The 15,227-nt window shown below is 51.8% G+C and overlaps 5 protein-coding genes across 5 annotated transcripts; 1 reads left to right on the top strand and 4 right to left on the bottom strand.

Annotated features, from left to right (window-relative positions):
* Nucleotides 1-358: 358 nt before the first annotated feature.
* MAA_06676 (zinc finger domain-containing protein) lies at nucleotides 359-2,501 on the top strand (the record flags this gene model as incomplete). Its single annotated transcript, XM_007824674.2, has 3 exons — nucleotides 359-455; nucleotides 685-803; nucleotides 984-2,501. The coding sequence occupies 3 exons, from the start codon at nucleotides 359-361 to the stop codon at nucleotides 2,499-2,501; spliced, it is 1,734 nt and encodes a 577-aa protein (XP_007822865.2).
* Nucleotides 2,502-3,718: 1,217 nt separating this feature from the next.
* Nucleotides 3,719-4,283, bottom strand: MAA_06675 (Acyl carrier protein-like protein; the record flags this gene model as incomplete). Its single annotated transcript, XM_007824673.1, has 4 exons — nucleotides 3,719-3,765; nucleotides 3,828-3,957; nucleotides 4,016-4,033; nucleotides 4,083-4,283. The coding sequence occupies 4 exons, from the start codon at nucleotides 4,281-4,283 to the stop codon at nucleotides 3,719-3,721; spliced, it is 396 nt and encodes a 131-aa protein (XP_007822864.1).
* Nucleotides 4,284-4,944: 661 nt separating this feature from the next.
* MAA_06674 (NADH-ubiquinone oxidoreductase 23 kDa subunit) lies at nucleotides 4,945-5,889 on the bottom strand (the record flags this gene model as incomplete). The annotated part of the gene is made up of 5 exons (XM_007824672.2): nucleotides 4,945-5,021; nucleotides 5,085-5,283; nucleotides 5,351-5,443; nucleotides 5,514-5,541; nucleotides 5,624-5,889. 5 exons carry the CDS (start codon nucleotides 5,887-5,889, stop codon nucleotides 4,945-4,947), a joined length of 663 nt encoding a protein of 220 aa, XP_007822863.2.
* A 1,335-nt stretch (nucleotides 5,890-7,224) lies between these two features.
* On the bottom strand, nucleotides 7,225-9,005 carry MAA_06673 (uncharacterized protein; the record flags this gene model as incomplete). Its single annotated transcript, XM_007824671.2, has 2 exons — nucleotides 7,225-8,804; nucleotides 8,864-9,005. The coding sequence occupies 2 exons, from the start codon at nucleotides 9,003-9,005 to the stop codon at nucleotides 7,225-7,227; spliced, it is 1,722 nt and encodes a 573-aa protein (XP_007822862.2).
* Nucleotides 9,006-11,155: 2,150 nt separating this feature from the next.
* MAA_06672 (uncharacterized protein) lies at nucleotides 11,156-11,717 on the bottom strand (the record flags this gene model as incomplete). Its single annotated transcript, XM_007824670.1, has 2 exons — nucleotides 11,156-11,633; nucleotides 11,680-11,717. 2 exons carry the CDS (start codon nucleotides 11,715-11,717, stop codon nucleotides 11,156-11,158), a joined length of 516 nt encoding a protein of 171 aa, XP_007822861.1.
* Nucleotides 11,718-15,227: the final 3,510 nt, after the last annotated feature.

The following is a 15,227-nucleotide window of genomic DNA, read 5'->3' as shown; positions in this document are numbered from 1 at the left end:
CCAGGCAGGCACCTTGACTCCGGCCAGGCCATCCAGTCACCACTAGCCACACCAGAGTCACCTGTCAACTCTGGGTCGCCCGTCATCAATCAATTGATCCGTCGTGATGGATCGTCTCTCGGCCATGTCCCCTCACTCCACTCTGAGCGCCGCCTCGCCAGGTTTTGCTCCCCTCCCCTCCATGTCCTTGTCCACGTCCGGCCTGGCACCTGGACTTCCTCCGCCTCCTCTTCTCTCCCCAAGCTCAGGCTCGACTTGGACTTCGACTCGGACTTGGACTTCGACCTCGACCTCGACTTCGACTTCAAGTCCAGGCAAACGGCCCTCGTACACGCGACATTCCCTCCCCGCCGCAGCCATGCCCGAATACCGCCACGTCCGGAGCGGCAGCCTGAACATCCCGAATGGCTCTGCCTCCAACACCTCGTCCTCCATGATGCCGCGAAGCCCTCCGAGTATGTGCCCGAGTTGCCTTTTTTTTTTTTAATTTTTGGTTTTTCCGAGGCAAACCCGCCCTTTCCAATGCCGTGCGGCATCGCATCCCAGAGTCCCGCCCCCACCACCTCACCCTCTTTTATCGCCGCATCGCCGCACCCCATCCCGTCGTGCCGCTGACTGGACAGCCTCGTGAATGACAACCAAGATTAAACCCCGTGCTAATCAGTCTTCCTCAATCTGCTACAGATACCTCTCACGTCCCGTGCAAGTTCTTTCGCCAAGGTGCCTGTCAAGCTGGCAATGCCTGCCCCTTCAGCCACGACCTCGGAGCCGCAGCCGAAAACATCTGCAAGTACTTTGCCAAGGTACGTCTCCAGCGTGAGGTTATAGGCTTGAGGTTATTACTGTTTTCTGCGAGTCTGGCCTCACCCGGGCTCCGTCTATCATCTCCCATCTTTTGCCTTTGCGGACCAAGTTAGAATCACATATGAAGCAAGCGCCGTCATCTCCATTCCCCTGCAAGGACTAACATGCTTCCTCTCTAGGGCAACTGCAAGTTCGGCCCCAAGTGCGCAAACATCCACGTCTTACCCGACGGTCGACGAATAAACTATGGTAAAACTGGTGTCACCATAGCTACAGCTCCCATCGGCCTTGCCGGTCGGCCCTCGCCCAACCCTGCGTCCCCGAATTCTGGGACCTCAACCGGTTATCACCAGTCGTCTGCCAGTGCCCTGACAACCTCGCTCTACAGCGCCGAGCAGTCTCCATGGGATGACCGCCAGATTGCCAGCCCTGCTAACCACCCGGGACACCAACCCAGTCTCGACAATGGCATTCCCTCCATCGACTCTCCGTATGGCCACTCCAACTACGGCTCACCTCGCGAGGACGATCCCACTCGCCTTGGCTTTGGGCTGTCCCCTGCAAATGGCAAAGGACTATCCATCCTCGATGCTCCCCTGCCCGCCTCTTTCGACTCCAATGGCATCTCCAACGCCGCCCGCTTCCCCGCCGCGCCGTGGCCGTCATCTGTGCCCTCAAAGTTCGGCCTCGAGTCCCCCACAGCCTCGCTTAGCAATGCCAAAGACTCGCGAACCTCGGAGACGCTGAAGCTACTGCATACCTCGGCCTTCGGCTCGTCGGAGCACTTGAACCCAACCGCCAGTAGTCCGCCCAACTCTCAGTCTGCTATTGGCGATGAGTATTTCGGCAAGCGAGCGATGCACTCGTCTAGATATGCCAAACCCCGCATGCTTAGTTCCAGCATGCCCAAGGCATCGTCCGTGGACCGTGACTGGGAGGCCGAGTTTGCCTTTGACGATGACAATTTACCCGAAAACTACGTTCCTGAGAACCTGCAAGAACTCTTGACGCCTGCTGAAAAGGCCAGGCGAGGCTCTAGCTCCATGCGCGATGAACACGCCATCGAAGCTCTCAAGTATGGTAGCCCAATGGGTACCAGCCCAAGCCGCTGGGGATCGCTGTTCCAGCGCCAAAAGGAGGAGGAAGACGCAGCCAGGGCAGCACGCAATGTTGGCTCAGCTTTTGGCCATGTGGGCAGCCCTTTGAGAAGGTCCACCTTGGCCCAGGAAATAGGTGACGACTACAAGAGCCCAGGGACATCCGGCCGTCTGTCCGCGGGCCGCTCTACGAGCGAGTCCATGTCAGTTCTCTCACAACAACTGCAGCGCAGCCGATTGGACGACGCCATCAGCGGCTCGAGTTCCAGCCCTCATTTGCATCCTACTACCGCACGACTGCCATCCAGTAGTCTTGCGCCGATTGGCAAAGATCGGGCCATGGAGCGCCATGTGTCTAGCGGAAGCATCAGCTCGTCCGTCACTGGTCGCTTCACTACTCCGATTGACGAGGAGGACCCAGCATTCGTCTTCAGCATGGAAGAGGAAGATGACGCACCTACAGCGAGGATGCGCAAGCGAATTTCTGCCGGCCTGAGTATGGGTCCATTGGGCAGCTATGCCAGCGCAGTGGCCGGCAAGAACCAATCCAACAGCAGTTCCAAGGAGAACAGAGATTCAGTGCCGGTCAACGGACGCTGATTGGCATCCCAAAACATGATTATTATTATTATTATTTGACTTGGGCGTTTCACAATTTTGATGCAACATGCATTAGTTATAGCGAATAGAAGTGGCGTGAAAGGTCCACGCGGAGATTTTACGAAGCTGCATAACAATGGCATACATGCTTTACACGCTCTGAAGCAATTCGTCAGCAGCAAGCGGCACATACACACACACACACACAGCCCGAGCACCTTGACTGGCCAGGACGACAGGGGAATAATGATGGGATACCCGGCAAAAAAGAGCAGAGACGTAAAAATAATGCAACGGAACAACATATCAAAGGTGCTTAAAATTCTGAGTTTGGGATACAGGCGTGGCCGGTTTTGCTTTTGTTTTTTTATGTTTTCTGTCATTTGCTTCTAGTCACTATTATTGGCTTGGCTTTGGTTGGTCTACTTTTTCTTGTCTTCTAGGTTGATTTGATTAAAACTCGCACTGGAACGGCCCGCGTCGGACAAGATGCTCTTGTAGTCCTAGAAAGAAAGGCGTTTGACGGCCAACGGATCTAGCGCATACTGGAGGGAATTATTGTGGTTGGTATTCTCATGCACTTTTCTTCTGCTCTCTTTGCTACACTGTATCCAGGGAGGCGGCGCCAACCGCAATTGGCGTCATTTTATACCAAAGTTGCTACACGTCTTTTTTTCGTTCTTGTACGATGCCTGTGTCCTATTTCTGCTTTGAGAAGATTGGGGTAGTTCCCAACGGTCATGACGTCTTGATCACGGGTGTCTCCGTGGCAGTGGTTGGCGCGGATCATACTGCTCGGGTGCTAGGAGGGTGGGTGTATGAGTGACGGTGGATGGTGGGTTTGTATTGTGCTGTCTGTGTCTGTAGCTGAGCGGAATAAAGAGAGCTACTTTTTCTCGTCAAATATGTCCCTTTGTGTAGATTTACGAGTCGACGTGCACGCCTGGCAACAAAACACAGCCAGGTCGGGCTCGTGGAGCGAGTGTACCGTGGTGCAACGCTGCCCTGGCAAGTCACCTCTGGCATGGTAATCAGTGTAGGAAAGAAAAAGCCACTCTGCACCGCTGGCTGTTGAAAACCAAGAAAAGAAGCGAGTTCAGCTTGGCGAAAAAAAGAAGCAAAAAATGTGTATTCCCCTCTTTCTATAAAACAGTACATCCCCCGATTTCCCGTCCACCCATGAGCTGAGATAATAGTACAGAGATTGCGACGTGTGATTAGTGAGCATCGGGTTGGCTGAGAATGTACTCGACTGCCTTGTCCACTGCGAAACCGTCAGTATGGGCTTCCCCCGTATTGAGCCGTCGGGGCACATCAAGTACGCACCAGAGTGAATGGAGTCGGCGTCCTTGTCGGGGATCTCGATGCTAAACTCCTCCTCTATGGCCATGACTACTTCCACCGTGTCCAGAGAGTCGAGGCCCAGGTCGTTGGCGAAGTGGGCGACCGGCTTGATCTACAATGGATGTTAGTCTACGAGGACATTCGAGGGGTGGTCAGGTGCGTTTTCGTACGTTGGCAGTGTCGTTGACCTGGGCGAGTTAGCGAACGTGTACGAGGGGGGGGAAGCGGGGGGCGTACCTTGTCGAAGCCCTGCAACAGGCTCATGATGCGCCCTTCTACCTCTTCCTTCTTCAGGCCGCCGGCGGCTGAGTACATCCTCACGCCGAGCATTTTGGGCACGGCGGCAGCTCGGGGTAGGGCGATGCGCGCACTGAGCGGTGCGGCGGCCAGCGGGCGAGCGGCGACGCGGGCGGTGCGGAGGAGGGCGGTGCGGAACATGGTCAATTGGATGATGGCTTGGGGGGAGAGAAGAGCTGAGAGGTGACGTGATGATAAATTTCTCGGTGTTTTTGAGGTACGGAGGTCGGGAGCTACGCCTTAGAGAACCTTGAAAAAAGAGGGTCACGTGAATGCTGGATTGGGGCGTTGCTGATTGGGCCGGTGGATGTGCCTGGATTCTGGGGCGAATCTTGGGGCTGTTGCAGGCGGGAATGGAGGCGGGGTTTAAATGGCTTTATTTTTTGAATTGGTAGAAGAAAGACGATATGGGAGGTGAGACATGAGACTGCGTACTGAGTTGTGAACTGTGTGATGTTGTTGCACTTGGGAAATTCGAGGAAGTTTTTGGTATTGTTTGGTGGTGAACTCCATAAAGTGCCAGTATTTCTCTGGCATTGTGTGAACCGAATATGTGTCGAAAACGGAGGTAATATCTCGAAGCAGACACAGCGGCTTATGCAAGTTGCAGAAGGCGATAAAACACGGATGCACCACTACACGTGTTGAACAAGGTGCGGCAGCATCACATTTAGACACTTGATTTGGGGGAAAATGTTAATCTTATGTACAACTTTTTCTACCGCCCGGCCAGCCCCTCCCCCCAAGATACTTCTACATGAACAAAGGGAACGGTGAAATAACGCTGTCAAGTGTGGTTAGATTATCGGTAGGGCGCATCCGCGCGAATGGCAGCCGCCAGCTCAGGCTCCCACTTGTCTCCGTTGGACAAAAGCTTCTCTGCAGCAAAAAGGATCAGCAAACTAGCTACACGGGATGCATGTGCTGAGTGGTTCAACCTACCCTTGTTGTACAGCAACTCTTCTCTCGTTTCGGTGGCATACTCGGCGTTGGGGCTCTCCACAATAGCGTCAACGGGGCACGATTCCTGGCAGAAGCCGCAGTAGATGCATTTGGTCATGTCGATGTCGTAGCGGGTCGTTCGGCGGGATCCATCGGCACGCTCTTCGGCCTCAATGGTGATGGCCTGGGCAGGGCAGATCTACAATCCGTTAGTTTCTAATGAACTTGAGAGATCCGGGGGCAGTCATTTATTGATGGATACGTACAGCCTCGCACAGCTTGCACGCGATACAGCGCTCTTCGCCAGAAGGATACCGTCTAAGGGCATGCTCTCCACGGAATCGGGGGGAAATAGGTCCCTGTGTCGTGTCAATTGAAACGGTCGCCATGTCTAGATGGGTAGTGCTGTCCAATTAGTTCTCATCATACCTTCTCGAAGGGATAGTAGATGGTGTATCTATCCGCCACCGGTCAGCTTCACGAAAAAAACAAGGCCATTCGAGCCTCGAGGACTCATGTCTCAAGGGCAATCCACATACGGAGGTCGGAAGAACTGTTCCATCAAGACGTACATGCCTCTCGCCATCTCGGTCAAGAGGAAGTACTTGCCCAGCCGGTCCAGCGTCTTCTCCTTGTCCCACGGCCACTCGGTGTGCCTGCTCGTGCGGAAGTTCTTGGGGGGCGGGCCCGCGGGTGTAGCGTATCCTCGCGTCTGGTGTTGCTGCGCAGCCATGAGCCGGCTGGCCACGACTACCAGCGAGCTGGTGGTGCTCGGAGCTCCGGCGAGCTGTCTTCGCGCGAGCATGGCCGCAGAGGCATGCAGAGCCGGCGCCATTGGGTGGACAAGATCAATTCGTCGTCGTAAACGGCCTTGGTCGGCAATTCGACGAGGCAGAGTTGGGGGGTGTGGCCAACTTAGAGAAGAGAAGTCAGGTGGCGATTGGGGAAACGGCCCAGCGACGAACGGTTTGATGTGATGGATTTCTTTGCTCGACTTGGGAGGCTCGTTACTGCGGGATTACATTGTTCGGGATGTGATTGGTGGTTGCGGTACGCGTGATGATTCACGTGACCTCTATGTCTTCCCTGAGGTGGACCGAGGATGCTGGAGTCAATACCAATTGCCGACAGCAGCAGTAGAGCACTTCAAAGACTGTCTACAATGGTGGAGATTTTTTCTCTCCCTTATTACTCTCCATCTTCTTCATTCAACGTCGCTAAGAGCTCTTTTCACACCGCAGGCAAATAATCACGTCTTGACGTTTCGTTTCGCAAATTCTCCCCGTGTCAAAAGCTCTGCTCTCAGCGAAACCCGTGCCCACTTTCTATTTTCGGCTTGCAAAACTATTCCTATTCATTGATTTTGCCTTCCATGATCCCTATAAATTACAAAGGATTTGACCAAAGTCTTAAATCTTCGTCGCAGGAGGCTAATACTAAGGGAATTAAGTAGTCTAGGGTAGCTTGGTTGCTTGCTGCTTGCTGCAAATAAGCTCCCCCTACTTGGTATGGAGGATAGTCTTATGAAATACTTGCTGATACCATAACTGGAGTGTTGAACTCGACTGGCGTGAAATCTAGAATAAGGAGAAGAGCTTACATGAAACAAACAGCATACAGCGGCTTGGAAGAAAGGCTCCCTCCTCAGGTGCTCTGGTGATTGGGGGACCCTCACGATGGACACATTCTGCTGCTACATCGATGTAATCCAAGTGAACCATTTTGTGCAACAGAAAATCAGGCCCAGAGATCCGGCGATCCAACTGATAAATGAAAGCGTGGCTACATATCTGTGAATGAGATGTGAAGCCGAAAAGCCATCGTCTGCGCCTTACAAAGTTTTTGATTGCTGTATTGAGATGTGTAAATGCAAGAGATATGCCATAGTAAACACGGAATGTGAAAACCATACAGACTCCAAGGTTCAGTGTCATCATATTTCTCATTAGATGCCTTAACATCACGCTATGCGGCTACGCTGACTACAAATAATGCTAAAAAAAAAAAAAAAAAAGAAAGCTACCACAACAAACCAGGCCTTTGAATTGTCAGCCAAAGCAAAGTAAACCACACCACAAGACCACCTTTCCACTTAAACTCCGGCTCCAATCTTGAACATCTTTATCGTAAAAAGGGCAAGTCAACTGTCATCTTCGATGGATGGAAACGGAATCTGCGCCTCAGAGACATGCTTCTGTTCAGTGGAAGCGGGAGCAAACTTCTCCCAAGTTCTCCAAAATACTCCAATGTTGGCTGCCACTAACAGATCAAGCATCTTCAAACCATCGTCATAAATAGTTAACGTGGCCAGTTTTGCTTCCCTGCCATTTAGACCGCCGCCGGCTCGCTCAGCCCCAAGGCTAGTGAAGGATGACTCGTAGCGAGAGTCAGAGGGAATATTGCTCTTTCTCGATTTGCTGCAGCCGTCTATGAACTTTCCAAGTACTCCCGTGGGTCCCTTGGCTTGGACCGGTGAAAGCGCAAGATTGTAACTCAGCGTACTGATCAGTGTGGATTCCGAGTGACTAGTTTTGACCAGGGAATTGCTGTAGACGGTGGCCGTCGCGGGGGGTATGTAAAAACACTGGAGACTGTTTCCATGTTTCCCCGTTGAGAAGTGACATTGGCCCTCCCATGGACTGACAAATGTGTATCCGCGGGCTTTCATGCCCTCTGGCGGCGATCCGAATGTACAAATGGTGTCTGGCTTTACAGCAGTGTCGCTTTTGTACGATGATACCGATGCAGCGCTGTCACTTCTGTTACGTGTCAAATTCCTGGCGAACTCCTTCGCGTTCGTCAACAAAGAATTGGAGTAGTTCATGGCGACTCGACGATGGAGGGCCTCCTTGTTTCCGTACATTGAGCTTTGATGATCCATGCTCCCTCGTGCCGTGGACCCAGCTGCAGCTTTCAAGTCGCCGCTTTCCGTCGGGCTATATTTCCTGACACAATGCTCGCGAAATTTGGCGTATCCAGATTGTATTATTTCAATGTCTATTGGGGGATGCTGCATTGGACTTGTGGTCGACGTTGAAGCCGTGTCGCCATCTCCCGAAGACGATTCTAGCTCGGGCAGCCTAATACATCCAACTGTCCACTTCTGGGCGGCGGGATTTTGTCGGGTCAACGTCAGCGTCAGAGGCATATCAGTAGAAGCTGTGCTGTGCTTCCGTGGAGACGGAGATCTGCTGTGGGCTTGTGATATAGGCTGCGAGTTTGAAAGGGAGCTTTGATTGCCAGAGTTAGTAGGTGGTAGAGATGTATCCGGCCGAGGCACTGAAATTGAATTAATACAGTGCGTTTGCGTATTCCCAGAAGGCTCTTGTGGATCAGAAGAGTCTTTTGATACGATTTGAGCGGAAGCCGATGTTTCGGTTGATGTCCTAGGCGAAGACTGAGACCCAACGGGCTTTTTCGGCGGCATAGCTGTGTGCAATCCATAAAGAGTCCGTCCTGGAGCTTCTATTGCAGAGGGCTGGTGGCTTTGACTTGCACTTGGCGAACTTTCGGGGGTCAGTGGACGGTCCGAGCCACCAACAGGTCTTCGTGGAATGATCGACTGGGGGAGCCGGCGGGTGTCCTGGCTAGATCTGCATTCGGCTTCACCTCGAACTGGCGCAGGGTCAGGATTGTCTACATGCACCAGATACAGAGCGCTTTTGACATCCTCGGCCGAGACGACCCTCTCGTTTGGTATAACGGGGGAGAGAATGACAACTGCGCTTGAATATCAGCTATGAAGCAGGGATGACGTCTTTGAACAATGAAAAGACTACCGTTTAACCCCACCACACGTGAGATGTACAAAACGAGGGGGTTCTGCTTCTGAGCCCCCGCAGCTGATTCGAAGTATTGTGGTGGGTTATTTGCAGTATCGTTGATATCGCTTAAAGACTTGGCCTCGATGGCTTTGGCCATGGCGTTGTCCGCCTGTGAGCCAGTAAGGGCTGGTGTAGATGTAGATATTGCGAGACTATCGTGATGTTGTACGGTGGATGCGCTGACGCTAGGAAGGTACGCGTTCACGGAGTCGACGTTGTTGGAATCACAGTTGATGCGTGACCGGAGAGAGGGTGATGACGACGGCCTTGCGCTTTTGAAGACGACGAAGAACACGGAAGGATCTAGGAAGACAAACAGACGCAGAATTGAGCACGTCACAGGCACAAGGAGGAAAAAAAAAATACAAAGAAAAAAACCAAAAAGATAAAGAAAAGAAAAGAAAAGAAAAGAAAAGAAAGACGACTACCAGAAACTATTGTAACAGGGTCGTGGCCAAGAGAAAAAAAAACAAAAGCCCGCCCCGTGCCATGCAGATCAATGCCAACTGGTTCAGAGTCATTGTTTGCTCCCGCCACATGCAGGAAATTGATTAATGGCCAGGGCCCAGGGTGGGTGCTGCGGTGCTGCTTACGTCACTGCCATTCCGCCAACCCCAGACGGCAAGTGCTTCCTGTGCGCCTCACGCGGGCGCTCCTTCCTTCAGCGCATTACCTCATTTCCTCAGTACGCGAGGCAAAACACAAAAACGTAAAACAGCAAAACGACAAACCATCAAAGCAATCCTGATTTCTGTGCCGATTCCGGGCGGCCCGCATGTGCCATCCTTTCGCATCATGACCGAACGCGACGTTAGAGTTTGAAAGAGAAGAAAGAAAACACGACACATCAATGGGCCGAACTGCCGAACGCCTCAGCATGCTGCCGTACGGTGCGGTGAGCGAGCCAAACAAACCCTCGACGCCATTCACCAAGTTTTCTTGACTCGACCTCATGTTGTAGTGTTTTGGGTTCCACATGGAGTCCAGGACCCCCGAGATTGGCGAGTGGATGCATGGCAAAAGCTCAACGTCAGCTTCTGGGGCTGTGCCAGCTACCTTGGCCGGCCAACCCAACACATGTTCCAAGCCCCGACGTGCCGCTGCCGACATGTTCTTGACACGTTATTCATGTCTGTACCACCGCTGCCAAAATTACACGAACCGAGTCACATCTTACACTACTGCCGAGTACCGAGTACGCAGTACTACGCATATTAATAGATGCCCATGCTGGCACGCGGGAGTGTCTTGGTACCGCCTCAAGTTTCTTATTCTGTCCATGGTCCTAACAATAGATATCTGCCATCGACACCCGATCCCATGACATTGATTCGCGGTGACACTGGCTCTGCTCTGCAGTCTCTGCTCTACCGTCCAGCATCGACTCATCGCGTGATATTAAACCATTGCGCAATCCCTGCTTGACTGCCTGACGCACAACCTGCTGTACCCACTCGTTTCTTCATGCGACCTCAGATTCGCGACGTGGCAACGGCCCAAAATGCAGCCCATGGGCCTTGGATCTGCAGGGTCCTACTCCATGGAGCTTTGACAACAGAGCAATCTATGCTGTAGTAATAGCGTAGTACGAGTCTCAGATTGGTCATCATGCCGTCCTTCGGGACGGGAAAACCCCAGATGTGGCCTCTCCCACTTTGCTGTTTCTGACCCGCCAACGAGGCTGTTGTCGTTGTGACATGGCTCCCAGTCAAGACGAATCGAAAGATTTCTTGCTTTGCCTTGTCGCTTGGCGCATGGATTTGTTCTAGCTGTCAAAGTGCCTGCATGAATTCAAACCCACACCCACCTGTCAGCTCCTTTTCATGACATTCGGTTTTCTCCCAGGGGCACACTTTGGTGGAGTAGAGGCGGCTGCAGGCACAAACCAGCAGGAGAGCGAGTCAAAGACACTTCTCTACAGACAATATGGCTATTACATTGTGGCCGTTATCACGCTGTTCATCCCGCATGTTTCATCACGGCTTGTTTCATACCATATGACGATTATCCGCCAGAATGGAGAAGCGCCATTATCGTTTGTCCAATACCGTCATGTCATTTATATAAAATCCCTGCCAATGGATATTTTTCTGCAGTGTTGAATGCAAAGCTCTCGCTTTAGTCCCTTGACAACCACGGATGATGCGGGTGTCTCCTCTCAAGCATTTGACAAACGAAACTAGTTGAGCTGGTTCCCACAAACAGTATACAACAACCCGCTAAGCAATAGACTCATCAGACTGCATTCTACTTGGCCAAAGACGTCGCGACCGTAATGTACGACGTCTTCCCACACCCCGTAGGGCAATGCCCACCGCACTCATATGCAGTCCGGCTCGTCGCAGGCGGGTTAGGACATCCATGGCCAACAGTAACATACTCGGTCGACACACACTCCAGAGTACGGCAAGTAGAACAGACCACCCCGGTGGATGTGACGGCTCCGCACGAGGGCTTGGGCGAGACAGCTCTCGGCGCCTCAGTGACGCGGGCGGGAGGAGACACGAATTCGTAGGAAGTGGACGCACACCCGCCTGGACACTTGGTCTCGGCGCAGGAGTACGCCGTGGTGGTAGTTGGCACAGGAGATGGGCAGTCGAAGAAGAGGGTGATTGTCTCGATGGCGAGGCACTTTAGCTGGCGGCAGGCGCTGCAGACCGTGGCCGTCGACGTGACGGATTTGCAGTGCGCCTCTGTGTGCGCCCCGAGAGACACTCTGCCTTTGCTTAATGATGTTTTCACGTCTTTATCTGTCGTGTGAAGGAACTTACCCAGCGAGAAGGAGTATGACAGCAGTGAAGAAGCGCATTTTCGATGCGTTGAAGATGATGTGAAGCGGGAAGTCTTGATGTGTTTGTCTGGTTGGAGATTCACTTGGTGGTATGTTTTGTTTAGACGGAAGCCTAGCCTTTTGTACCCTGAAGACGGCTTCGTCTCTTCACAGATGGTTATGCCAAGAAGCGGGCATCGTCTGATGGACGCAAGTAATACCCCGTATAACGTCAGAGGGCGTGCATAAAGGCTGGGCTGGATACATCCCGACTGGATGAACGGCTTGAGGAATTGATCGGACGAGTGGGACTGGTGGACGGATGAATATTGAGCTTTCAATGGAGCTACTTCCTGTGAATGCCGTATTTCGTATACTTTGTTAAAGCTGCTTATGATGTAGGGGGCTTTGTTGGGCGATGTGATGATGAATGTGAGTTGGGGTCGGGACATGGAATAGCTCGCAACGAAGAACAGGCCTGGTTTGAGAATGGCTCCATGCTGCTTACTGGACAAATTTGAAGACTGGGATATATTCTCTGTGTATGCCGTGATACGAAGCGGTGTAGGCACGGTAGATGGTAGAGAATGAAAACTTTTGCTGGTAGAATCTGCACCTACCTAGAGCGCCAGCGACTCGAACCCTTAGCTTGAACCAATAGTTAAAGTTCAGCTCATTTGAAGAGCGATCGTGTCGGATTTGTACTCTCGAATACTTTGTGCCTCTGACACAATCCGACGTCGATGCTTACGCTCAGCTTTGGCCCGCCGAGCCTGATGGGCAGAAATAATCTCAACAGGGCGAGAAGTAGCGTCTGCACCAAGACCTGTCATCTCGGGAGTTCGGGGGCCGACTTGCTACCGGCCTGTGCTTGAACCACGTGAGACCATTACGGAGAAGTTGTGTTTTGAGCTGCATGCACGTCTTTGTTTGAGGGCTGGTTGCGTGACGCTGCATGCACGCCCGGACTTGGCACGGTTGCCCATATCGCCGGGAGTCTGTTGGCTGTTCTCCTTCTCTTGGATTTTCATCTTTCCAAGTTGTCTTGTTCGAGAGATTTCAACCTTTCACAAGTTTATATGAATGTAGCCCTCTTCCGCGACTTCAGCGCGTGTACAGGACCGGACCTAGAAACCACTCGTTGATCTCTGAACGAGTGAGAGGCCGGACCATGACCCATGAAATGGCAGAAACTGCGAAAGTTGCTACACACGCGGCGGGTAGCTGTACGCCTGTTGCGCGCAGAGACTGAACATGACGTGGTTAGTTGGCGAACGGCAACAAAAACGGCGGCTGGACTGGCCACATGCCGTTTCACCGCTCGCTCAGACTGAGTATTCATGAATAACAAAGGACGAATCACAGATGGGACGAGTTGGCTCTTGCAGAGATCTCAAACTATTTAATGACGCTGATCTCGGCGTTTTTGAATCTTGGTTTCTGCACCTTGCATCTTCTTCTTGACAGAACCAAGCCAACTCTCACCAGCAACCGAGTCAAACTCTCAATAGCAGCCAAGCCGACTCTCAACGGAATCCAAGTCGACCCTCTACATCAATCACGTCAACTCTTCACGGAAACCAAGCGCCTTTTGCTACACCCACCATCACTCGAACAGCCAGCAAACCCGCTAAATCCACGACGACTTTCCATCAAGCGACAAGACGAGCGACAAGACGAGCGACAAGATGAGCAGCGAGTTGAGCGACAATTTTATGAATGGCGTAAAAGCGTTTCTTCGTATTCTTTTACTTGCCTGCGGCATCCTCGTCATCATTTTCGCAACCCTTCTTGGCGTCGCGGGAAATCATCTCGCACTCGGCTGCTTCTTACCCGCGGTACGTCACACCCCCCAGGCCGTCGCATGTATACAGAGACTGACCTTTCTAGACCATCATTAGTCTTTTTTGGAACTCGTTCGTTTTCTGGATGATCCGCTGGGGCAAGCCAGAGCCACCCCTCATCCTTCGACGCGTCGTCGATGGCTTCATCTGCTTCACGAGCGTCGCGCTCATTATCGTGTTTGCGTTTCAGAACGACTATGCAGGGGACGGAAACATAAACATTTGTATTCCTCTTTTTGCGAGCTTGGCAGCGTAAGAGACCCCCTTTCCGTCACATCTCATTGTCGGGAAATGCTAACTAACGTAATAAATTTAGAGTGATGACGTTTATTTTGATTCTGATTGGAGATGGGAGGGGCATTCGCGCCATGTCAAAGGCAGCTGAGGGATCCCTCACACGCGGAAGAGCTTGTTGAAATCTGAGCAGGTTTGGAGTTTGGATGGGTGTGGCATTTGATGTGGTCTCAAGCTTTTAGAATACCAGGGAGGGCTTCCTTCTTCCCTGCCTCGTCAATTGAACAGGTATAAATTTCGCGATGGAATTATTGTCTTGACTTTATGAGGCCTAGAAAGGCCTTGTGTGAATCTATAATTCGGATCGTAGCGCGATGTTCTGGTACGCTCTTGTGACGGGACTCGATTGCTCGTAGAAACACGCATCGGCAGCTGCCTCATGGTGGACTGTGTCTCTGAGAAATAGGTAGCAAGGCAGTGACGCTCGGTGCAATTAGGTTCAGGAGAATAAGGGGACTTGCTAGTGTTTTGCTCATTGCAACGTGCCTGTTGGGTTCGTGATGCGCGATCCAGCCATCCGCGGCATTGCAGTAGCTGCGTCCTCTACTTATGTACTCGCATGCGCAGGACACGTTCCTTTGTTGATTTCCCACTCTTTCGTTGGTCGGTTGAATTCCTTTGTTCTTTTGTCATGGGCTGATTATGAATCGACCTGGCTGTTTGCTGACACTGGCATGTGACGTTGGTCATGTGGTCATTCTCGCTGCAGTCAAACAGAATCGGACAATAAAGGGAGGGTGTGAAGAGGCAGTCATGTCAAAGCGAGCGATTGGGCATTGCCGTGGTCGCCCCTGAAAGATGAAACCTGGCAGAATGCGAACCACGTTCTCTTTGTGGTGGGCAATGCACGCTTAGTAATTTGTCTGTAGCACCTCTGAGACCAAGTCTTTTCATCAGATGGAGCATAATGGTGGTGAGCTGTAGAAAGGGCTTACAAAACTTTGTCTGTTTTCCAATTTCAGCTGTACAATCGTCTTTCTTCAAATGCGGCACAACGAAACCGGCTAAAGGATTGCCTCAAACTCTTTAACGGCACAAGGAGTGCCTTTGTTCTGTGAGATGTGAAAGGGGTGAAAAAGATCTTCATACAACGAACAAGTCTTGGCTGCAGAAGATTCTTTGCCATCAAACAGCTTGGTTGAGGCAAACTTCTGCAGTGCAAAGAACAGCAATTTCATGAACGCTTAATGAGCCAAGGAGCCCCGGTAGACTTGTCTCAGTGGAGGAACATGAATATATATATATGATAAGCGTATCGTTTACTTCTCACCATCCAAACCATAATCTCCTTCCACCTCATACCTTTCAATTTGATAAAATCGGCTCTCTACCCCCAGGCAGGCTACCATGGAGGCTACCAAGAAGGCTACCACGAAGGCTACCATGTCAGCTACTATTACAGATTTTGATG

The sequence above is a fragment of the Metarhizium robertsii genome (assembly GCF_000187425.2).
Source record: "Metarhizium robertsii ARSEF 23 chromosome Unknown MAA_Scf_11, whole genome shotgun sequence".
NCBI classification, from domain to species: Eukaryota; Fungi; Ascomycota; class Sordariomycetes; order Hypocreales; family Clavicipitaceae; genus Metarhizium; species Metarhizium robertsii.
Note: the sequence above shows the minus strand (reverse complement) of the source record. Positions and strands in the feature narration are given on the sequence as shown.